Below are 25,250 nucleotides of genomic sequence, written 5' to 3'. Positions count from 1 at the left end.
ATAGGACAGATTTCAGATTAATAATACAAGTGAGCACCAGGCTGAATTTAAAAAGTTCAGAGAGGCAGTGAGAAAAGCAATAAGAGCAGCAAAGAGAGTGTATGAGAAGAAACTGGTAACTAACAAAAGGGAAATCCAAGTGCTTTCTGTTGATATACACATAGGAAAAGGGTAGTAAGAGGAGGGGTAGGGCCAACCAGGGACCAGAAAAATGGGTTTCACACATGAAGACAGAGGGCATAGCTGAGGCACTAAATGAATACTTTGCATCTGGCTTTACCAAGGAATAAGATGCTGTAATGTCATGGTGAAAGAGGAGGTGGTTGAGACACTGGAAGGGCTAAAAATTGATAAAGAGGAGGTATAAGAAATGCTGGATGTACTAAAATACAAGATGTCACCAGGACAGGAGGAGATGAATGCAAGGATACTGAGGGAAGTAAGGGTGGAAAATGTGAAGGCACTGGCCATAACTTCCAATTCTCCATAGATACAGGAGTCGTGCTGGAGGACTGGAGAATTGCAAATGTTACACCCTTGTTCAAAAACGAGTGTAAGGATAAACCCAGCAACTACAGGCCTGTCAGTTTAACCCTGGTGGTTGGAAAGCTTCTGGAAAGGATAATCTGGGAAAAAATTAGCAAGTCACTTGGACAAGGCTATGTTTATAAATGAAAGCCAGCATGGATTTGTTAAAGTCAAATTGTGTTTAACATATTGGATTTTAGTATTTGATGAGGTAACAGTGAGGTTTGACAAGAATAATATGGAGTGGAATTTTACGGCCCTGCCGCAGCGGGGTCAGAGTCATAAATTGCAGCGAGCCATTCAAAAGTCCATTGACTTCGGCAGGACCGTAAAATCCCATCACTGTAAAATTCCTCCCATGGTGTATATAGAATTCCAAATGACATTTGATAAAATGCCTTACAATAAGTATACCAGCAATATTGAGACCCATAGAATAAGAGTGGGGGTGGGGGGGCAGCATTGATATAATGGCCTGGATTTTCATGGAGCCTTGGAGACTCCATAGCAAATCCAAAATGGTGGATGGACCTTGATACAGAAGTCCCACTCCAATCTGGCAGAAACCATTTTGTCAGGGCTGGGGGTAGTGGGGGGCAGGATGTAACTCCCACATGAAGGAAACCTGAACTCAGCAGGACCATTTGAATCAATGTAAGTTCATTGCTGCAGCAAGGGCAGTATTGGAGGTATGAATGTTTAGAGAAGTTGTAAATGCTAGTGAAAGATGGATAAGCTCTGTAGAACTGTTAAGCCAGCAAGCTATTTAAATGGTCAGCTCTTTAAAACTTGAAAACAAACTGCTAGCCTGTGTCTGTGAGAGTTGAAAAAATCTTTCTATCAGTTTCAATAGCAGCTTGTTGACATAACCCTAAGGGCTATCATGATAGTATTATTCATGCTTCAGTGCTTTCCACAACCGATTATCATCTCTGGGGTCTATAAGTTCACAGTTTGATTGACAGCTCAAATAAGTTATTAAAGAATTAGCTGTATTTGATGTGGGGTTATGAATACAAATGTTTGTTTTTATAAGAAATTAAGTACTTGAGATGATTTAAATGTATTAAATGGGCTTTCATGAATGGGAGTTTTTTATATAGTGAAGTCAGTAAAAGATATTTATTTTATTTCATCTGAGCATGACTCCTAAGCTCTGCCCATGGTGAATACTGGGTGAGTTGCTATGAAGGGTGGAAGGGAAAAGGGCAAGGAGGCATGAGTTGGCACTAAGCTGGCATAGGGGATGTATGTGGTCTTCAAGGTGGGTGGTGGTATGGGATGGCATGAATTGGCATGTATGGGCATGGGTGGTGGTATGGGATGGCATGAGTGGGGGGGGGAGTGAGGGATGAGGGCTAGAGGGCCTAATGTTTAAGAACATTCCCCACTCTGCGCGCCAGCCTTGGGAGCAAAAATCCAGGCCAAAGTTGACTGACAAGAACCAGAGAGTAGTAGTAAATAGACTGGAGGATGTGATGTTCCCCAGGGATCAGTAACTAGGACCACTGCTTTTATTGATAGAGATTAAAGGCTTAGGGTAGGATTTTCCAGTCCCACCAGTGGCGGGACCAGAAATTCACGCCCAAAGTCAATTGACTTTTGGTTGCTCTCCAAATTTTCCAGTCCCGCCCGTGTCGGAAAATCCTGACCATAGATTTGGCATACAGGGCACAATTTCAAAATTTGAAAATAACACAAAACATGGAAGTATAACTAACTGTGAGGAGGATAATGTCAGGCGTTAAAAGGATATAAGCTGGTGGAAGGGGGGAACAAGTGGCAGATGAAATTTAATTCAGAGAAATGTGGAGTGATACATTTTGGTAGGAAGTTCAAGAAGAGGCAATCTAAACTAAATTCTAAAGGGGGTTCAGAAAGTGAAAGACCTGGGGGGGCTGGTATATGTACACAAATCATTGAAGGTGGCAGGGTAGGTTGAGAGTGATCCTGGCCTTTATAAAACAAAATAGAGTACAAAAGCAAGGAAGTAATGATGAACTTTTCTAAAACACTGTTTTGGCTTCAAGTGTAGCATTGCATCCAATTCTGGTCACCACATGTGGGAAGGATGTGAAGGCATGGAGAAAAGATTTATGAGAATGGTTCCAGGGATGACAGACTTCACTCATGTGAATAGATTGGAGAAGCAGGGGCTGTTCTCCTGAAAGAAGAGAAGCTTGAGAGCAGATTTTATAGAGGTGTTCAAAATCATGAGGGGACTAGACGTTACAGATAAGGAGAAACTGTTCCCATTGGTGGAAGGATCTAGCACAAAAGAACACAATTTAAGGTGATTGGCAAAAGAGGCAACAGTGACCTGAGGAAAAGCTTTTTTCACACCAGTGGTTTGGATCGGGAATGCACTGCCTGAGACTATGACTGAGGTAGATATAGTCATGGCTTTCAAAAGAGAGTTGGATTAACATGATGGGCTGAATGGTCTCTTTCTATGCTGAATCCATTCTATGATTCTTTGATGCTATGAACATGAGAAAACATTCTTTTTGTGCGGCAAGTGTACAAGTGATCGGGAATGCACTACCTGAGAGTGTGGCTGAGGCGGATACAATCATGGCTTTCAAAAGAGAATTGGATAAGCACCTGAAGAGAAAGAAATTGCAGGGTTATGCGGGAAAACGGTGGGAGCTTGCATGGATATTACAAGCTGAATGGCCTCCTTCTATGATTCTATAAGTTTGTAACGTCCCCATTCACCCAAGTAGCATCTGGTATACCTTCTTATTCACTCAGCCCATGTGATTCAAGGCTTGACACCTCTGAGCCTACCCATCCTCTCTGACCCAAATAGAAACATAGAAAATAGGAGCAGGAGTAGGCCATTCGGCCCTTCGAGTCTGCTCCACCATTCATTATAATCATGGCTCATCATCCAACTCAATAGCCTGCTCCTGCTTTCGCCCCATATCCTTTGATCCCTTTCGCCCCAAGAGCTATATCTAGCTCCTTCTTGAAAACATGCAATGTTTTGGCCTCAACTACTTTCTGTGGTAGCGAATTCCACAGGCTCACCACTCTCTAGTTGGAGAAATTTTTCCTCATCTCAGTCCTAAATGGTCTACCCTGTATCCTCAGGCTGTGTCCCCTGGTTCTGGACTCCCCCACCATCAGGAACATCCTTCCTGCATCTACCCTCTCTAGTCCTGTTAGAATTTTATGGGTTTCTATGAGATCCCCCTCATTCTTCTAAACTCCAGCGAATATAATCCTAACCGACTCAATCTCTCCTCATATGTCAGTCCCGCCATCCCAGGAATCAGTCTGGTAAACCTTTGCTGCACTCCCTCTATAGCAATCCACAAGATGCCCTGAGAGTTTCTTGGCTCAGTTGGTCATTTATGTTTCGGTTGGAGTGGTCCCCTGGATACCTGTTTGCCTGCCCACCCCAAGTACTTTAATATGAATGCACCAAATGTGTCCCAGCTTGTATCCCTTTCTTTCTCCTACCCTGAATGCACTCCGACCTGACTTATTGGTCCAGCCACTCGCATCAAGTGCTCCCAGTCTTGCTAGCTGACTGACTGACTGCTTGTCAGCCTTGGCTCAGCGGTAACACTGTCATCTCCAAGTCAGAAGGTTAGGGATTCAGGCCCCACTTCTGTGACTTGAACACATAATACAGACTGACACTCCAATGCAGTATTGAGGGAGCGCTACACTGTCAGAGGTGCTATCCTTCAGGCAAGGTGTTGAACTCTCTCAGATGGATATAAATGATCCCATGGCACTATTTGAAGTAGAGAACAAGGGAGTGAGAAGGGATTTAAAAATATAAACAGCACTGTGGGTGTACCTACACCACATGGATTGCAGCATTTCAAGAATGTAACTCACCACCACCATCTTAAGGGCAACTAGGGATGGGCAATAAATGCTGGCCTAGCCAGTGACGCCCACATCCCTTGAATGAATAAAAAATGTATAAAGAGCAAATGTATTGTAATTATCTGCAATAGAATTAGTTGATGATAATATTGATTCCTAGAAATCATCTCACACGATTCCTCACAAGGGTCATGTGATTGAAATAAAAATTTATTGGATTGAAGGAGAATGTCGTAAGTTAGGTAAGTCATAAAGGATAACAGGAAAACATTGCTAGATATCAACAACATGCTCTCTCTCTCTAGCAGTCCCTCAAAATGAGGAGGACACTTGCCACAGGGCCCAGGGTAAGAGCTTGTGCTTTTAACATGGGGAGGCTGTTGTGCCGCAGCTACCGCCCAGTTCTGATTGACCAGGAAACTCTCCCACTCTTAGTGCATGCCATAGGCATATTAGAAGGATTTACAGACTCCATCAAGTGTATTAGTGAGGAAAGATATTAGCTCCGACGATGTGGAATCTGTATAGGTAGAGCTGAGAAACATTAAGGGGCAAAAAACATTAGTGCGGGTTGTATATAGACCCCCAAACTGTAGTGGTGATGTTGGAAATGGCATTAAACAGGAAATTAGAGACGCATGTAATAAAGGACCATCTGTAATAATGGGTGACTTTAATATGCATTTAGATTGGGCAAATCAAATTAGTAACAATACCGTAGAGGAGGAATTCCTGGAGTGTATACGGGATGTTTTTCTGGACCAATATGTTGAGGAACCAATGAGAGAACAGGCCATCCTTGACTGGGTATCGTGTAATGAGAAAGGAATAATTGGCAGTCTAGTTGTGCGAGGCCCCTTGGGGATGAGCGACCATAATATGATAGAATTCTTCATCAAGGTGGAGGGTGACGTAGTTGATTCTGAGACTTGGGTCCTGAATCTCAATAAAGGAAACTACGATGGTATAAAGTGCGATTTGGCTTTGATGGATTGGGAAACTTTACTTAAAGGGATGACGGTGGATAGGCAATGGCAAACATTCAAAGAGCGCATGGGTGAACTGCAACAATTGTTTATTCTTGTCTGGCACAAAAGTAAAACAGGAAAGGTGGCCAAACCATGGCTTACAAGGGAAATTAGAGATAACATTAGATCCAAGGAAGAGGCATACAAATTGGCCAGAAAAAACAACAGACTTGAGGATTGGGAGCAGTTTAGAATTCAGCAAAGGAGGACTAAGGCATTGATTAAGAAGGGGAAAATAGAGTACGAGAGTAAGCTTGCAGGGAACATAAAAACTGACTGTAAAAGTTTCTACAGGTATGTGAAGAGAAAAAGATTGGTGACGACAAATGTAGGTTCCTTACGGTCAGAAACAGGGGAATTTATAATGGGGAACAAAGAAATGGCTGACCAATTAAATACATATTTTGGTTTTGTCTTCACAAAGGAGGACACAAATAACCTATCAGAAATGTTGGGGAACACAGGGTTTAGTGAGAGGGAGGAACTGAAAGAAATCAGTATTAGTAGGGAAATGGTGTCGGGAAAATTGATGGGATTGAAGGCCGATAAATCCCCGGGGCCTGATAATCTATATCCCAGAGTACTTAAGGAAGTGGCCCTAGAAATAGTGGATGCGTTGGTGGTCATCTTCCGAGATTCTATAGTCTCTGAAACAGTTCCTACAGATTGGAGGGTAGTTAATGTAACCCCACTATTTAAAAAGGGAGGCAGAGAGAAAACAGGGAATTATAGACCAGTCAGCCTGACGTCGGTAGTGGGGAAAATTCTAGAGTCCATTATAAAAGATTTAATAGCTAAGCACGTGGAACAGTGGCAGAATCGGACAGAGTCAGCATGGATTTACGAAAGGGAAATCATGCTTGACAAATCTACTGGAATTTTTCGAGGATGTAACTAGTAGAGTTGATGAGGGGAGCCAGTGGATGTGGTTTATTTGGACTTTCAGAAGGCTTTTGACAAAGTCCCACAGAAGAGATTGGTGTGTAAAATTAAAGCGCATGGGATTGGGGGATAGAAAACTAGTTGGCAGACAGGAAACAAAGAGTAGGAATAAACGGGTCTTTTTCCGAATGGCAGGCAGTGACTAGTGGGGTACCGCAGGGATCGGTGCTGCGACCCCAGTTATTCACAATATATATTAATGATTTAGATGAGGGAATTAAATGTAATATCTCCAAATTTGCAGATGACATAAAGCTGGGTGGGAGGGTGAGCTGTGAAGAGGATGCAGAGATGCTTCAGTGTGATTTGGACAAGCTGAGTGAGTGGGCAAATGCATGGCAGATGCAGTATAATGTGGATAAATGTAAGGTTATCCATTTTGGTAGCAAAAACAGGAAGGCAGATTATTATCTGAATGGCCATAAATTCAGAGAGGGGAATGTGCAATGAGACCTGGGTGTCCTTGTACACCAGTCGCTGAAGGTAAGCATGCAGGTGCAGCAGGCGGTAAAGAAGGCAAATGGTATGTTGGCCTTCATAGCCAGAGGATTCGAGTACAGAAACAGGGATGTCTAGCTGCAATTGTACAGGGCCTTGGTGAGACACACCTGGAATATTGTGTGCAGTTTTGATCTCTTTATCTGAGGAAGGATGTACTTGCTATAGAGGGAGTGCAGCGAAGGTTTACCAGACTGATTCCTGGGATGGCAGGACTGACATATGACGAGAGATTGAGTCGATTAGGATTATATTCGCTGGAGTTCAGAAGAATGAGGGGGGATCTCATAGAAACCTATAAAATTCTAACAGGACTAGACAGGGTAGATGCAGGAAGGATGTTCCCGATGGTGGGGTAATCCAGAACCAGGGGTCACAGTCTGAGGATATGGGGTAGACCATTTAGGACTGAGATGAGGAGAAATTTCTTCACCCAGAGAGTGGTGGGCCTGTGGAATTCATTACCACAGAAAGTAGTTGAGGCCAAGACATTGTATGTTTTCAAGAAGGAGTTCGATATAGCTCTTGGGGCGAAAGGGATCAAAGGGTATGGGGAGAAAGCAGGAGCAGGCTATTGAATTGGATGATCAGCCATGATCATAATGAATGGTGGAGCAGGCTCGAAGGGCCAAATAGCCTACTCCTAGTTTCTATGTTTCTAATCCATTTACAGTGGTCATCAAACCCCAGGGTGGGACTCGAGCCCATAGCTTCTGGTTCAAAGGTAGGGATGCTACCACTGTGCTACAAGAACTCCTCCATCTGCTACGTTGCAACTGTTGGGGCCCTGTAGAGATTGAATAATTGGTTCCAATTATTTATAAATGTGCTAAAGAAATGTTCATGTCATGTGACATGAAGAAGTTCAGAACATTGGCCAACTAAGCAGATAACTAGGTGGAATTTGATCCTGGGAGATGCTTATCCATGTAGGAGTGTATAGGGGGCTGCACCATCAGCAGGCTGGGTGACCTACTCTGTTTCAACCTTGTGAACAAATAGGAGAACTGGAGGCTGGGGACAGAGATGTCAGTGTGAGAACAAGGTGGAGAATTAAAATGGCTGGCCATCGGGGCCATGTATGTCTTTGGCTGACTGCAGGCTTCCAATGAAGCTCAACACAAGCTCGGGGAACAACACCTCAGCTTTGATTAGGCACTTTACAGCCTACCAGACTCAACATTGAGTTCAAGAATTTCAGATCTTAATCCCTGCCCCCACTTTGTTTCCTTTTCTTTGCATGTGTCAGGCTTAATCTTGTTTCTCTCACTTTGCTTTTGGACAGCAGCTGTTAATTATTCTACCATTCACACCTTCTCTGGACCCTTCTCCTTACTTGTCCCATTCCCACTCTCTGGCTCTTTTGTCATTTAATGTCTCTTGTCTTCTGCCCTATCAGAAACCTTCCCTTTTTTTTCCACCCTCGCCCATTTCACCTCCTTAAACCCTGTTACATTTCTAACTTTCCCAAGTTCTGATGAAAGGTCACGACCTGAAATGTCCTGTTTCCCTCTCCACAGATGGTGCTTGACCTGCTGTGCATTTCCAGCATTTGTTCACAGAGATCACAGAATCTTAACAGCACAGAAGGAGGCCATTCGACCCATCATGTCTGCACCGGCTCTCCAAATGAGCATTATGACCTAGTACCATTGCCCTGCCTTTTCCCTGTATCCCTGCATATTGTTTCTACTCAAGTAATCATCTAACGCCCTCTTGAATGCCTCAATTGAGCCTACCTCCATCACACTTCCAGGCAGTGCATTCCAGACTCGAACCACTCGTTGTGTGAAAAAGTTTTTTCTCATTTCACATTTGCTTCTTTTGTAACATTTTAAACCTGTGCCCTCTTGTTCTTGATCCTTTTACGAGTGGGAACAACTTCTCCCTCATGATTTTGAACATCTCTATCAAATCTCCTCTCAGCCTCCTTCTCTCCAAGGAGAACAATCCCAACCTTTCCAATCCACCCTCATAGCTGAAGTTTCTCATCCCTGGAACTGTACTTGTAAACCTCTTCTGCACTCTCTCCAATGTGTTCACCTATAATGTGGCGCCCAGAACTGTACACAATACTTCAGCTGAGGTCTAACAAGTGTCTTATATAAATTCAGCATAACCTCCTTGCACTTGTACTCTATGCCCTTATTAATAAAGCCCAGGATACTATATGCTTTATTACCTGCTCTCTCCACCTGTCCTGCCACCTTCAATGATCTATCCACATATACACTCAGGTCTTTCTGCTCCTGCACCCCCTTCAAAATTTCGCCCCTTATTTTATATTGCCTCTCCATGTTCTTCCTACCAAAATGCATCACCTCACACTTCTCTGCATTGAACTTAATCTGCCACCTATCTGCCCACTCCACCAACTTTCCTATGTCCTCTTGAAGCTCCACACCATCCTCCTCACAGTTCACAAAACTCCCAAGCTTTGTATCATCCGCAAGCTTTGAAATTGTCCCCTGCACACCAAGATCTATATCATTAATATATATCAGGAACAGCAAGGGTCGCAACACCAACCCCTGGGGAACTCCAATGCAAACCTTCCTCCAGCCCGAAAAATATCCATTGACCATTACTCTCTGCTTCCTATTTTTCAGCCAATTTTGTATCCACGTTGCCACTGTCCCTTTTATTCCATGAGCAATAACTTTTCTCACAAGTCTGCCGTGTGGCACTGCATCAAATGCCTTTTGAAAATCCATGTACACCACATCAACAGCACTACCCTCATCGACCTTTTCTGTTACCCCTTCAGAAAACTATAGCAAGTTAGTTAAACACGATTCCCCCTTTAGAAATCCATGGTGGCTCTTCCTTATCAACCCAGATTTTTCCATGTGACTACTAATTCTATCTAATTGTTTCTAGAATCTTGCCCACCACTGAAGTTAAACTGATTGGTCTGTAATTGCTGGGCTTATCCTTACAACCTTTTGGAATCTGTGGATTTTAACAAGGTTGGCAGCAGATTATTGGGACACCTTTGAGAACATTCAGGCTGCTTTGTTGTTCCATTTCAGTTCATTATGGTTTCTAGGATAGTGTTATTATAAGAGGCTTTGTCACTGTTACAGCTTGTCTATGTCCATGTATCAATGCACTATTCAGTCTGACATAATCCTGGTAACCTCTGAGAGACCCAGGAGAAAAGTCATCAAGGATTCAGGGCACATGTTATTCAGAACAGCTGCTTCCTGCAACTCAAACACCCTTCACGGGCATTATTTGCATGAACCAATGGTCCTGACCTCTGAACTCCTGGTCTAACCATTATTATAGGTCTCATATGGTTCTGACCTCTTAAATTCTGCTCAACTCCTTTCCCGCTGCCTTTCGTCTGTCAGCTGAAGCCTTTGATCTGGCTGTGCTAATGTCAGGTACAAAACATGAACAAAGTTAATGCAAGACACAGAATGGGCATCAAAATTAAAAACAGTAGCAGAAAAGAAAAGGCAAATCAAAATGTGATAGCTAGACTTTGAAACCCTGAACATAGCAAGAATAAAGGAACATCAGAACATAAGAAATAGGAGCAGGAGTAGACCATTCAGCCCTTTGAACCTGCTCCGCCATTCAATGAGATTTCAACACCAGTTTCCTGCACTATCCCCCTATCCCTTGATGTTTTTAATATGTAGAAATCTATCGATCTCAGTCTTGAACATATTCAACGACTGAGCTTCCACAGCCCTCTGGGGCGAGAATTCCAAAGATTCACCACCCTCTGAGTGAAGAAATTCATCCTCATCTCAGTCCTAAATGACCTGCCTCTTATTTTGAGACTGTGTCCCTGGTTCTAGACCCCCAGCCAAGGGAGACATCCTTTCTGCATCTACCCTGTTGAGACATGTAAGAATTTTGTAAGTTTGAATGAGACCACTTCTCATTTTTCTAAACTACAGAGAATAAAGGCCCAGTTGATTAATCTTTCCTCATAGGACAATCCCTTCATCCCAGGAATTTGTTTGCTGAACTTTCATTGCACTCCCTCCATGACAAGAATATCTTTCCTTAGGTAAAAAGACCAAAGTGCACACAGTACTCCAGGTGCAGTCTCACCAAGGTCCTATATAACTATAGTAAGACATCTTTACTCCATACTCAAAACATCTTATAATAAAGGCCAACATACCATTGCTGTAGTCAGCACTTGATGGTTGGTGCGGAGGGTGAACTTTCTACCATAGAGATACATGTGCCAATATTCACAAGCGTAGATGCAGGCTAGTGCTTCCCACTCTCCTATAGAATATTTGTGTTCAGGTTCTGACAATGGGATTGATACGTAAGTAATTGGTCATTTGTTTCTTTCAAGGCACTGTGGGAGTACAGCTCCAATCACATTTCCTGATGTATCTGTTGTGACATATGTTTCTGCATGTGGGTTGAAATGCGCGAGGACTGGCAGAGATGATATCTTCATCTCTAACGTATCAAACGTTGTTTGCTCTGTGATTGTCCATTGCCATTTTGCACCTTTCCACATTACCTTTCTAAGAGGCTCTGCAATCTCTGCGTACTTAGAAACGAATTGTGATAAAAGTTGGTAGTACTGAGGGATGATGCCAACTCTTTCACATTAGACAGTGTTAGAAGTGCATGAATGACTTTGACAATGTCGTGTGTAGGCTTTACTCCAGCTGATGTCACTCTGTACTCTTAAAAAGTCAACACTGGGTGTTGACTGCATTTATCCTTGTTGAGTGTCAAGTTGTGTTGTGAACCAAGTGAACACTGCTGATAACTGCTGATTGTGTTCTGTTTTGTCCCTTCCATGGTAAACCATGGCCAGAATTTTATGTCATTTGAGCAGGCACGCACCCGGCCCGACAGAGCATGAAATCACATGAGAAGACATGGGCACATGTCCCAACATCATAGCATGCTCACGCCATATTACGCTCAATGGGCACACTGACAGTTGAAAGCGCGCCCGCCGGCAACTAAGCAGGCAATAAGTCCATTACGGAGTCAATTGAAATGATTTTATGTGGCCCATCCACTTTTACGGTTGGTGGACACGCCAATCGGCCTGGCGGGCTTCACGCTTTTGCTAGAACTTCGATCCAGGGCAGGATGAAATGCCCGGGGTGAAATACAATAGAAAGAGATGTCTGGTGACTAAGGTTTTTTGAGATCTGCTGCCAGGTGCTTGAATGTGCTGCATGGACATCATTTGCTGCATCTTTTTTCTTCTCATTTAATTTCTACAGGTCTGCAGCTCCCTGAGGCAGCTCCACAGCAGCTGTCTACCTTCAGGGAGCTCGCTAGAAGTGCCCAACCGCACCCTCGCTTTTCTCGGTGCCTGCCTTCTTCCCGCCAAACCCCCACCACTCCCACCCCCCCTTCAGCACCGAGTCTTTCTTAACATGCATTTCACAGTGGCTGCCCGTAATTGGCCAGCCAGTGTGAAATTGCATTTGGGGGCTGATCACGGCCGGAAGCACATTTCACTCCCACTTCCGGGCCCACTGGTTGCGTGCGCCCGACGAGCGCAAGATTCAGGCCCATGTTATCAAGTAGGCTAAGTGTTCCATCAACACCTGACAAGACTGACAAAACCATCTGCTGGAATGTGCAGAACTCAGTCCAAAGGACAGCCTGCAGTTTTAAAATACACATTTGCAAGTAACAAAAGTTGTAAGATATTGGCTTTGCTCTGCCAGAGGCACTAGGAGATAGCTCAATTGCATATTAAGCTTTGTGAGGACTGTGGAGTCATGAAATAATGCCAATAGTTCTTGAATCATAGGAAGTGGACATTTGTCTGGAATGATTGCTTTGTTGACCGCCTTAAGGTCGATGCATAGTCTAAGTTCACCATTTTTGTGTTGTGCAATGACTAGGTTCAACATCCATAGCAATGAGGCGATTCGCTTAATGATACCTTCTGCCACAAGTTGTTTCAGATCCTGTGACACTTTGGCAGGTATTGCAAACAGCAACTGTCTCAAATTTTGCAAAACTTCAGAATTGGCGTGTTGATGTGAGGAGCATGTCAGTACCCCATAATCTGCCCAAACTTGGTAAATAAGGGAGGATAGCATTGTACATAGTCAGTGTCAGTGATCACATTAATGTGTGCTAGGGTTGGGTCTTCAAGTTTGAAGCCAAATTGATCAAATATGTTTATCCCCATAAGGCTTCTGCCTTCGGCTATGTAGAACATGAACTTGTCTAGGGTGACATTTTTGTAGCACAGTGGAACTGTGATCATTCCCAAAACTGGAATAATTGAGTCATCATCAGCTTGATGTGTGTCTGTTGCAGGAGTGAGAGGAAGTTGCGAAAATTAATGATGGTAGAGTTTGTCGCTTGATATAAATACTTTCACACCCACATTGAGAAGTGGCACTGAGATGCCTGCGATCTCAACTGAGCAGTCCTTAAAATGACCTGGTCCCCTGCCACCAGTGATGGTTTATATATGCCATCCCTCACTCCCAGGAAGATACACCTCGTCATGTGTAAAACCGATGAAGTCCTCTTCTTCGATGACCTGCACATCTTTGCAAAGTGATTTCCCTTTAGGCACTTTTTCCCTCCAGTTGGACATGGCATGTGATCGATAATTTGGGCACAGTTTTGAAGGTATCTGACCATGATGGGGCACATGTTGATGAGACTCCAGAGGTCTCCTTGTCCATACCCCTTGCACATGAACTGGCTGGGCAAGCTATGTCTGGGACCCAGAGCCTAAGGGTGCATTTCTGTGCAATCTCTTCGAATCTAACATGGCAGATTTGATTTGGACTGCCAAAGTTCCAGGGTTAAATCATCATCTTCCGTGAGGAGGCATTCACTAATTCGTGGAATTTAAGTATTTTTCGAAAAGCTGGTCACGAATTAGTTCACAGGTCATTTCAGTGCCAAATTTATATGTAGAAGCCAATTGCTCCAATACTGCCAAGTACTTTTTAATGGGCTCACCATTTCCCTGGCATCTCTGCCAGAGCGTATATTGTTTGATCATCACACTTTTCTTTGGCCCAGAGTATATTTTGAGAGCACTTACTGCCGTATCAGACATAGGCATGTCTTCTGTGAGCTGCTCAAATATTTGCTGGCCGTTTGCTCTTGGACAATGTATGAGTAGCGCCACCTTGCGGGTTGCTGCTTCATCCAGACTATTCAGCCCTGCTGCAAGCAAGTAGGTCTTGAACCCCCAAAATCAATTGATCTCATGGCTTGAGCGGATCTCCTGGAAAACAAGGAAAGGTGCTGGAGCCAGTAAATTTTAAACTATTCTCCATCCTCATTGCCAATTGTGTTTTGTGCCTCAGAGATATGCACAGGTGATACGCCAGTTTCCATGTCTGAACTGGAGTCTTATTCAATTGTTTAAAATGTCTGCAGCAGCCACAGGCTTCCAGCTTACTTTTAGTTTCTCTTTCTCAGTCATCACACCCAGGCTTGACTAACAGCAGACCAGAGAAAAGTCAACAGACACACATAATCAAACACCAAACAATTGAATACCACAAGGGGTTCCACAGTTTGAAGTCCTGGGAAAGAATGATTTGGAATATGGCACAGTGGGGGTTATTTTTGACTTTATCACCTCCTGGAGGGTTAAGCTGGTGCAGTCCACCCTTGATGAAAGCTGCATTGATTCACTGATTTTAAATAGTGAAGTTCAGGAGGGCAAACACCAGGACCGACAGTTCTGTGATGGCCATATGGTAGAAACTGGCTGCATGGTTCCTACCAGTAGATGTCACACTGTGCAAAAAAACTCCCTGTTCAACTGGACCCTATGATGGCATCTGATGTTCGGTTATCACCAGGTAAGTTTTCCATGGCTTGCAGACACTATCAGTGGCATTATGGAGGATGCAGGACATCACAGTTCTGATGTCCCCAAGACATCGAAAAAAAGATTTAGATCATGACTTTAGGACATTCCAAAGTGCTTTACAGCTAATGAAGTACTACTGAAGTGTAGCCAGCATTGTGATCCAGGAGATACAGTAGCTGATATTCACACAGCAAGCTCCCACACACAGCAATGTGAGAACAATCAGATATTCTGTTTGCTTTAAAAACAGAAAATGCTGGAAAAACTCAGCAGGTCTGGCAGTACAGTACCTGTGGAGAGAGAAACAGAGTTAACGTTTCAAGTCCAACATAATTCTATCTGCTTAGTGGTGTCAGTGAGGGACAAGTATTGGCCAGGACACCAGTGAAAACTCTCTGCTCTTCTTCAAAATAGTACCATGGGATCTTTCATGGCGACCTTAGAGGGCAGACAGGACCTTGGTTTCATCCAAAAGACGGCAGCTCCACTGGTGCAACATTCCCTTAGTACAGTACTGTTCTGCCAATCTAGATTACGGCTCAAATCCCTGGAGTAGGACTTGAACTCAGAACATTCTGAAGCAGAGGCTAGGTTACAACACCTTCCATCTTCTGGTACAATGGAGCACTTGGGGGACTTTAAAAGCAGTGCTGAACTCTCTAACTTAGTTAAATGGCCTGGAGTTAACTAATCTGGAGTGAAAGCCCATATTCTAGCAGTCATTTTATAGGTGCTGTCTTTTGTAATGGTTTTCCTAAGCCCTTATGAATGCTTATAGTTTGCTTTCCAATGATCATAGTCATATCAATCAAATAAAGACAAGGAAGGTAATGATGGAGAGAATAGTTTGAGGCTCAAGGTGAGAAAGAAATTGCCTATCAGGCAATTAGCTTCTTCAGCAGCTCAAACCTGTGACTTCCATTAACTCAGAGGACAAGGGCAGCAGGTGCATAAGAATGGCTTCACCTCCAAGTTTGCAAAGCCCTGCTTGGTTAGACTACATCTGGAGCACTGTGCACAGTTCTGGGCACCACACCTCAGAAAGAATAGATTTGTCTTGGAAGCAGTGCAGTCCTGATTCACCGGTGTGTCACCAGGGTTCTGAGGATTAGATAATGAGGAGAGATTGCAAAAACTAGTTTATATTGCCTGGAATGTAAAAGGTTAAGGGTGATTTGATTGAGGACTTTAAGATTTTGTTAGGTTGGAGAGAGAGAAACATTTTCTGCTGGTGATGGAGTCTAGAACAAGGGGATATAATTTTTATGATAATGAATTTAATAACTTTAAATCTGAGATTGCTGGATTTTTGCTAGACAAGGATATAAAAGGATATGGAGCCAAGGTGATGGGATGGAGTTAGGGTCATTAGTCATTGAATGACAGAACAGGCTCAAAGAATTTAATAGACTACTCCTTTCTATGTCCCTGTGTATTTCACGCACCATCCTGACTTGGACATATGTCGCTGTTCCTTTATCCTTGTTGCAGCAAAATCCTGGAATTCCCTACCTAACAGCATTGTGGCCGTACCTTCACCATACAAGCTGCAGAAGAAGGCTCATCACCACCTTCTCAAAGCCAACCAGAGATGGGCAACAAAACTGGGATTGCCAAGGATGCCCACATCCTCAGAAATGAATTGTTAAAAGGGTTTTGTCTTGTAATTTTCCCCCTCCCCAGGATTGTTCAAGAGATGCTGGAAGAGCCTCTCCAGACATGGGGGACAATATTTAAGTCTTGGACAGACATGGATGGCATAGGGTCCTAAGAAGTTTTGAGGAAATTAAATTGCTTTGTCTGTGGGTGATGTACTTTAGTCGATTTTTAAAAACAATTTCTTAGGTCATGTCTGGATGAAGCACAACTAGTTTTAGAATGAAATGACTCTCAATAAATGCCATTAATATACAGTTAATTTGCAGTAAGGGTGTCAAACTTAACCTTCGTTTCTATTCATATGTAGGCATTAGAGATTGACCAAGCCAATGAGAAAGCACTGTACAGACGTGGCGAAGCAAGACTTTGTGCTAATGAGTTTGATCTGGCAAAGGCAGACTTCCAGAAGGTGCTCCAGGTCAACCCTGAAAACAAGGCTGCAAAGACTCAAATCGTCCTGTGCCAGAACAGGATGAAGGAGCACCACGAGAGGAACAAAAAGATTTACGCCAACATGTTCCAAAAGTTTGCAGACAGAGACTCGAAGGTGTGTTGAAAGGGATCAGGTGGAATGACTAAAGAAAGAAGGACATGCATTAATTGTCAGTGCCTTTCATGACCTCAGGATGTCCAAAAGCACTTTAGAGCCAATTAAATACTTTTGAAGTGTTATCACTGTTGCAATGTCATGTTTATGCTACTTGCTGTTCTGTAGAAACTGTTATCATGAACACTGTCCTGTGAAGTAATTACTCTGCCCTCTCGTGTGTTAGCCATGCACTTTTGTCATTGACTCAGAAGATCTTGGGAGTTATCACCCAATATTTGAGCATATAATCTATCCTAATGCTTCAATGGAGTACTGAGGCAATACTGTACTGTCGGAGGAGAACTTAAATCAAGGCCCAGTTTGTTCACTCAGGTAGATGTAAAAGATTCACAACACTATATGAAGAGAAGGGGAGGACTCCCTGTTTGCTGGTCAGCATTCTGACCCTAATAAACACCATTGGAACAGGGTATCTGGTCACTTGTTTCATTGCTGTTTGTGGGAGCTTGCTGTGCACAAATTGGCTGCTGCATGTCCTACATTACAACAGTGACTATATTTCAGAAGTATTTCAGTGAAATGCTTTGGGATGTCCTGAGGATGTGAAAAGTGCAAGTTCTTCCTTTTAGTGCTAAATGCTTCAACCATGTGCTTGAGACAGAGATCACTGCATCTTATAAAGAAAGAATAGATAATCACTTGAAGCAGGGACATATTACAGGACTATGGGAAAAGAGCAGAGCAATGGAGTTAATATTGGATTGCTCTCACAAAGAGCTCTCACAGAGAGTATGGGCTGAACAGCCTCCTTCTAAGCTGCAGGCATCCATGGTTCTGCGCTGTATTTAGATTTCCCTAGGGTATACAGCTAACCTCTACTCCTCCCCCAACTGCCTCCAGCTCCGTCCCTAGCCTCTGATTCTCCCCCGTGTCCTTAAGACCATGCACCTAGCCTCTGATTCTGTACCCCGTCAGCAGCGCATGAGAGTATACTTTGTCCCTCCTTTAACCAAGGCCGTCCCTAGTGGGGCCCGGAGCAAATCACACTGTGTGGGCCCCTTATGACATTTTTAGACAAGTTTCCTCTGATGACTGGGCCCCTGAATGTGTGTGTGAAAAGGAGCACCAGCAGCGTCCTAGCTACTGAGCACTCGGTTACAAGCATGTACTGCACTATTGACTGTGATAACTGTGTCGTGCGTACAACTACACCTTGCTCCTAAGGCTGAGCATAATTGTTGGCTCTCCTTTTGTTCAGGAGAAATCCATGATCTCTATGGGATTCCGTTAGAGCATTTCACTCACGCACCCCACACCCCAACTGGAGAAAAAGGCTGGAATTTTCCAGCCCCTCACGCTGGCGGGATCTTCCGGTCCCGCTGGTGTGAACAAAACTTTCAATGGCTCGCTGGCCTCACCAGGGGAGACCCGCCTGGTGGCAGGGGGGGGGGGTGGGGGGGGGGGGGTGGAAAATTCCAGCCTTTCAGCTTTTTTCTAAAAATTACAAACAATAATTTGACTTTATTTTAAAAAAATATAACTGCCTATCTTCCAACGTTAAGCAAATGCTAGTTGCAAATGGGCACTGGAAGAAAAATAAAATAAGAAGCAGTGTGTTTAAATTGCCCCTGACTGAATAAACACAGCAAGTGAGTGACTTGCCCCACAGGTGGGTCGCTATGCGCTATATGCCCACTTTAAAGATGTTAACTAGTTCAGAATAGTTCATCTTGACCGGCTGCGGCGAATGAGAGTTGGAATAAAATCTGCTGCCACCGAGGTCAGCGCTGCCGTCTCCAAGAATGACGGGTGGTGCTGAGCCTGCACTGCGTTTTGGAGAGAGATACCTGCTTCGCTTATTCACTTATGTCCACCAGTAAACACTCATTTTGAGCTTAGAGTGTGAGAGACAGCGGATCAGCTGGTATGTACTACAGGCTGTATTACATCTGACACCGTGAAGGTGAAGCGCAGGAGCCCCCCAAAGTGCGGGGCCCGGGGCAGTCGCCCCGATTCTTTGTACCCTAGGGGCGGCTCTGCCTACAACCATTCCAGTCATCCATACACATCAATTGTGTAAAGCAACATTCTGCCATTTAACATTAGACAACCGGGGGGAGGGGCAGGCGATGGTATAGTGGTATTGTCACTGGACTAGTAATCCAGAGACCCAGGGGAATGCTCTGGGGACCCAGGCTTGAATCCCACCATGGCAGATGGTGGAATTTGCATTCAATAAAAATCTGGAATTAAAAAGTCTAATGATGACTATGAAACCATTGTCAATTATTGTAAAAACCCATCTGGTTCACTAATGCCCTTTAGGGAAGGAAATCTGCTGTCCTTACCTGGTCAGGCCTACATGTGACTCCAGACCCACAGCAATGTGGTTGACTCTTAAATGCCCCCTGAACTAGGGATGGGTAATAAATGCTGGCCTAGGCAGTGATGCCCACATCCCATGAACAAATTAAAAAAACCTGCTTTGCTTCAGTGGATTTGGTGTGGAAGTTGCTTTCAAAAACAGTTGGCTTTAATCGTCATTATTTTTTTCTGTTGCAATTTTTGTGATGCAGATAAGCAGGTGAGAGGATGTACATTGGCCTCTCTTACTCCCAAGTCCTCCATCTTAGCTGTGTTGCTGCAGAAGAGAACCAAAAGTCAGGGAAGGTCATCGCTTGCTGCTCGGATTTGTCGCAACATGTCAGAACTCAGACCATTCATTCCCCAACTCTCTCTTTTTCCACTACTCTTCGTCCTGCTCCACAATCTGTCCATCGCTCAACGGGCAGACAAGTGGCCTCTGAACTGCCTGTTTCTGGTTGCATTCTGAAACCAGCCAGTTCAGAGGTCACTTGAAAGAGAGAGTTGGGGAATAAATGGTCTGAGCCCTGACATGTTCTTTATGGTTTTAAATGGCTTCTTCTAACCCATCGCCTATGCCTTGCAGGGGGAAACCAGCAAATCTTCGAGGCAGAAGGAAAGGAATATATTTAAAGATGTGGAAGGGGATCCGCCTGAAGAAAAGAAAGCCAGAGAAGCAGAATGAAGAGGAAAAACTTGCCTCTGTAGGATGAAGCAACGGTGTCTGAGTAGGCTGCAAATCGTGCTCCAGCAGCTGAATCCAGGACAGTGCCCCATTTTAAGAGGGCATTGAGATACTTGCTGCCAAATAAAAGGAACAAAGGGATTATTATTGCTGGAGATCTCTACAAGTTCAGTGTGTGTCAAGTCAATGAGAACTGTGAGTCACAGAACGCACCCCCCCCTCCCCCCCCGACCTCCCCCAAGGAGCTGTAGTAAAGCTTCATAACCTTGAGTGAAAATGTTTTTCCTAATCCTAATCATTCCAGAATCTAACAGAAATAAAGGTTACAATCCTCCTACTTTGGCTATTGATTTTAGTCCTTGAAGTAAGAGGTCAAACAAAGCTGAGATTCAGTTTCATAGTAAGGGTGGAGCTCTCTATACTGACTCTACAAACATTCATTCCCAGATGTATGTTTTTCTAAAGTAAGGCATCTTCACTTATAGCACTTAATCCATTAACAGCAAGTCAGGCTTCTCAATATATATATAATATATAAACTGACTAAATAATTTCTGCTTCCCTCCCCCACCATCCTCTGAACTAACTGCATCGCTGAAGAATTATCCTTACTAAAAGAATCAGTGGGAATTCTGGAGATATTTTGACACAATCTTAAATGGCTAGGGAACTGACATTATTTACACATGTTTGAGTTTTATGCATGTTTCAGTAATAAAAAGCCTGTTTTATGCTGAAAACAAGAGGAAGCATTCATGCAAAACATTTCCATTGAATGCCTTCCCTGGTACAGTTCACTGTGTGCTCACTGGCTGTCACCATTTTGATTACAGTGTAGAATTTGGGCCTTTAGGGAACATGGAGTGGTCTGATATGTTAGTCCTAATTGGGCATGGCCTGGTGTCTAAACAATTAAACTTTGACCATACCCATTCAATCAGAGTTAACTTGTTTAGCTAGCAAGCATTCTATTTATTGGACTGAGCAAGTCGCTGTGAATTAATATAAAGACATGAATTAGTATAAATGTCATTTCTTGTTATGTTCCATCAAACAAACCTAACTGAAGAATAATAGGGTCTATTTACATTGCATCTTTAATGCAGTAAGTTGCCCCAATGTGCTTCATAGGAGTGTAATCAAACAAAAATTTACAAGCCACATAAAGCAGTAGGAGGACAGGTGATGAAAAACTGGTGAAAGAGGTCATCTTAAAGGAGGTAGGAGAGCTAGAAAGGAGGAGAGTTTTAGGGAGGGAATTGTAGAGTTTAGGGCCTACATTTGCTGAAGCTATTGGTGCCAATGGCGGGCTGAAGGAAGTGGGGCATGGATGAGTTCAAAGTTGGAGGAAGGCAGAGTCCTTGGAGGGTTATCAGCCTGGATGAGGTTACAGAATTAGGGAGAGGTAAGGCCATTGAGAGATTTGAAAGATGAGCATATTAAAATCGAGAGAGGCAGGAAGAAATAGTCAGTTATAGTCAGAAATAGTGCATGGCTCCTACTCAGCGAGGGGTGGATGAAGTTAATTATAATGATGGTACTCGTGAGATCTGCTAAGTGATTTTCATTTAATGCTGTCAAAACATCATGGTGGGGATGGGGGGGAGAGTGAGGGGTTGGGTGGAGTGTGAAGGAGGTGGGGGGGCTGCGGGGCAGGTGTGGGGAAGAGAGACTTTTCTTTTTGTCACTTGTTTCCAACAAAATTCCAACAAAAAAGGTGTTCCAACATATTAAAATTATAATCTTGCTAACACATAGTGAGCTGAACAATGCTTCCCTGCAGAATTTTAAGGCAAACTCAAAATGTTTCTGGCACTCTGAATGTAGAATTTGATTGCTCACAAGTGCACCTGCAACCGAGAACTTTTTAAGACAGCATTCTGAATGGTGTCTTGCTGAGGGTAAGATATTATTATTCTCAAAACTCAAATCCATATTTATACATGGACTTTTTTATTTGTTCTTGGAATGTGGACATTGCTGATAAGGCCAGCATTTATTGCCACCCTAATTACCCTTGAGAAGGAAGTGGTGAGCTGCCATCTTGAAATGCTATAAGCCTGGCAGTTTGGTACAACTGGCTTGCTCGGTCATTTCAGAGGGCAGCTAAATGTTAACCACATTGCTGTGGTGAGTCACAAAGAGGCAAGACAGGGTAAAAACAAGAGATTTCCTTCCCAAAAGGACATTGGTGAAGCAGACAGGTTTTGATGACAATCCAGTAGTTTCATGGTCATTACTGATGCTGCAAATTTATTTAATGAACTGAATTCAAATTCTCTAGCTACCATGGTGATTTTAACTTACATCTCTGTATTACGCCTCTGGATCACAAATTCAGTAACATAAACACCCTGCTACCATTTCAAGGTTATAAATAAGAATTTGTAGTTTTATTAGAAGCATTGAGCTTGTTTAATTATGAAAGCCCCTTGCACTTCTATTTCCTTCATCCCTTGAACCTACCCCTCCCCCCAAACCTAACCCATTGCCAACACCTCCAAATGCTAAATTCCTGATTTCAGTCAGGTTGATTCGAAATGCATTGAGAAGACACTAAGCTGCAGGTAACGGGTGGACAACATCAGGAGAGTGTTGCCCTGAGTTGCTCCTTTCACTAATTTCAGATTGGGGGAATCCTGGGAACATATTGCCCTTGGACCAATTAGGCTTGGTCATGACACAAGGGGCCGGATTTTTAAATTAGAGCAGGGCCCAAAACAGAGATGGGACAAGTGCACAGCCAACTGAGGGCAATTATTTTCAATTACTGGACCCATTAAGGCCCCATTCAGATGTCAACTGACATTTTCCGTTGGAAATGTGGGCAGACCATGTTCGCCTGGACCACATCCAAGGCAATGTGGTGGGCTGAGGATGGGAAGTGAGGGGGCAAGTGACGGATCTCGCGAGGAATTCCCACCAACCTGTAACACCTGCCGAGCCACAGCTTTGGCCATTGGCCGCCTTCTGCAGGGGTTGCCCCTCTCAGATCATGATCAGGCAGCTGGGGTTATTTAAACAACAAAAAGCTTTACATGCCTTTGTCCCTTGCAGTCTCCAGCTTCAGGTCAGGAGCACCCACCTCGGTGGAGCTGCGGACCACTGAGTGCTGAGGAATAACAGTCTACATCAAGAGTGCTGGAGTGGTTCTCCAGAGCCAGGAACCCGTCCGCCTTCTCTGATTGGATGGCAAGCCTGCTCCCTGGCCTTTAACTGACTGCAGTTTTCAAAATCCTAGTGGGCATGCCTAAAGCATGCCATGCGGTGTCGGACGTGAAACTAACCCACATGTCATATCCCCAACCCCTCATTGAAAATCTGGAAAGGGGAATTTTCTGGATTCACAGTTAAGCACCAAGGCTTAGGCAGCTTTTGGCATGGAAGTGAACAGCCCTCCCTGTTTGTTTTTTTATTCAGTCTCAGGGTTTTTTAATGTATTAAATGTATTCTTTCTTGGGACGTGGGAGTCGCTGGCAAGGCTTAAGTTTGTTATCTATCCTGAATTACCCTTGAGAAGGGAGCTGCCTTCTCCATCTGGTGCAGGTACACCCACAATGCTAGCAGTTTGGTACAACTGAGCAGCTTGCTTACTTGGCCATTTCATAGGGCAGTTAAGAGTCAACCAAGAATCACATGTAGGCCAGACCAGGTAAGGATGGCAGATTTCCTTCCCTAAATAACACGAGCGAACTAGATGGGTTTTTTGCTACCATCAATGGTAGTTATCGTAGTCACCATTACTGAGCTTAGCTTTCAATTCCAGTTTTATTTATTAATTGAAATTAAATTCCACCTGCTGCCATGGTAGCATTCCAACCTGTGCCCCAGAGCATTAGCCTGGGCATCTGGTTTATTAGTCCAATGACATTACACCATTGTCTCGCTGTGATGTGGACGTTATTATCTTGAGAGGGTCCTTGAACCACTCCAGTATATTACAATTGAGTGACTTGGCTAAGTGGGGCAGCTCGAGCCACACATTGGTGTCAGCCAGAAGTGCCAAGTGGAAGATCCATCTCAGCCTCCTCCGGAGGTCCCCAACATCACAGATGCCAGTCTTTAGCCAATTTGATTCATTCCACATGATATCAAGAAATAGCTGAAGGCATGGGATACTGCAAAGGGTATGGGCCCTGACAATACTCCAGCAATAGTACTGAAGACTTGTGCTCCAGAACTTGCTGCACCCCTAGCCAAGCTGTTCCAGTGCAGCTACAACATTGACATCTATCCAGCTATGTGGAAAATTGCCCAGGTATGTCGTCTACACAAAAAGCTGGAAAAATCCAACCCGTCCAATTACCGCCCCATCAGTCTACTCTCAATCATCAGTAAAGTAATGGAAGGGGTCATCAACAGTGGTGTCAAGCTGCACTTGCTTAGCAATAACCTGCTCACTGATGCCCAGTTTGGATTCTGCCAGGGCCATTCAGCTCCTAACCTCATTACAGCCTTGGTTCAAATATGGACAAAAGAGCTGAACTCCAGAGGTGAGGTGAGAGTGACTGCCCTTGACATCAAGGCAGTATATGACCGAGTGTGGCATCAAGGAGCCCTAGCAAAACTGGAGTCAATGGGAATCAGGGGCAAAACTCTCCGCTGGTTGGAGTCATACCTAGCACAAAGGAAGATGGTTGTGGTTGTTGGAGGTCAGTCATCTCAGCTCCAGGACATTAGTGCAGGAGTTCCTCAGGGTAGTGTCCTAGGCCCAACCATCTTCTGACCTTCCTTCCATCATAAGGTCAGAAGTGGGGATGTTTGCTGATGATTGCACAATGTTCAGCACCATTCGCGACTCCTCAGACACTGAAGCAGTCTATGTCCAAATGCAGCAAGACCTGGGCAATATCCAGACTTGGGCTGACAAGTGGCAAGTATCATTCGTGCCACACAAGTGTCAGGCAATGACCATCTCCAACAAGTGAGAATCCAACCATCTCCCCTTGATGTGCAATGGCATTACCATCACTGAATCCCCCACTGTCAACAACCTGGGTGTTACCATTGACCAGAAACTGAACCGGACTAGCCATATAAATACTGTGGCTACAAGAGCAGGTCAGAGGCTAGGAATCATGTGATGAATAACTCACCTCCTGACTCCTCAAAACCTGTCCACCATCTACAAGGTACAAGTCAGGAATGCGATGGAATACTCTCCATTTGCCTGGATGAGTGCAGCTCCCACAACACTCAAGAAGCTGGATACCATCCAGCACAAAGCAGTCTGCTTGATTGGTACCATATCCACAAACATTCACTCCCTCCACCACCGATGCACAGTAACAGCATTGTGTACCATCTACAAGATGCACTGCAGGAATTCACCAAGGCTCC

General features: G+C 44.0%; 1 protein-coding gene across 3 annotated transcripts in view; it reads left to right on the top strand.

Annotated features, from left to right (window-relative positions):
- The window catches only part of LOC144683611 (peptidyl-prolyl cis-trans isomerase FKBP5-like), a 169,770-nt gene extending 149,523 nt beyond the window's left edge, over positions 1-20,247 (top strand). For 2 of the 3 annotated variants that reach the window (XM_078546803.1, XM_078546804.1), the window contains exons 9-10: positions 16,619-16,858; positions 19,812-20,247. In XM_078546803.1, coding sequence (XP_078402929.1) covers positions 16,619-16,858; positions 19,812-19,910 — 339 coding nt within the window. In that variant the 3' untranslated portion in view covers positions 19,911-20,247. The remainder of the gene's footprint in view (positions 1-16,618; positions 16,859-19,811) is intronic. The other variant, XM_078546805.1, reaches the window with a different exon arrangement.
- Positions 20,248-25,250: the final 5,003 nt, after the last annotated feature.

Source organism: Cetorhinus maximus, chromosome 8, assembly GCF_964194155.1.
Source record: "Cetorhinus maximus chromosome 8, sCetMax3.hap1.1, whole genome shotgun sequence".
Taxonomy (NCBI): domain Eukaryota; kingdom Metazoa; phylum Chordata; class Chondrichthyes; order Lamniformes; family Cetorhinidae; genus Cetorhinus; species Cetorhinus maximus.
Note: the sequence above shows the minus strand (reverse complement) of the source record. Positions and strands in the feature narration are given on the sequence as shown.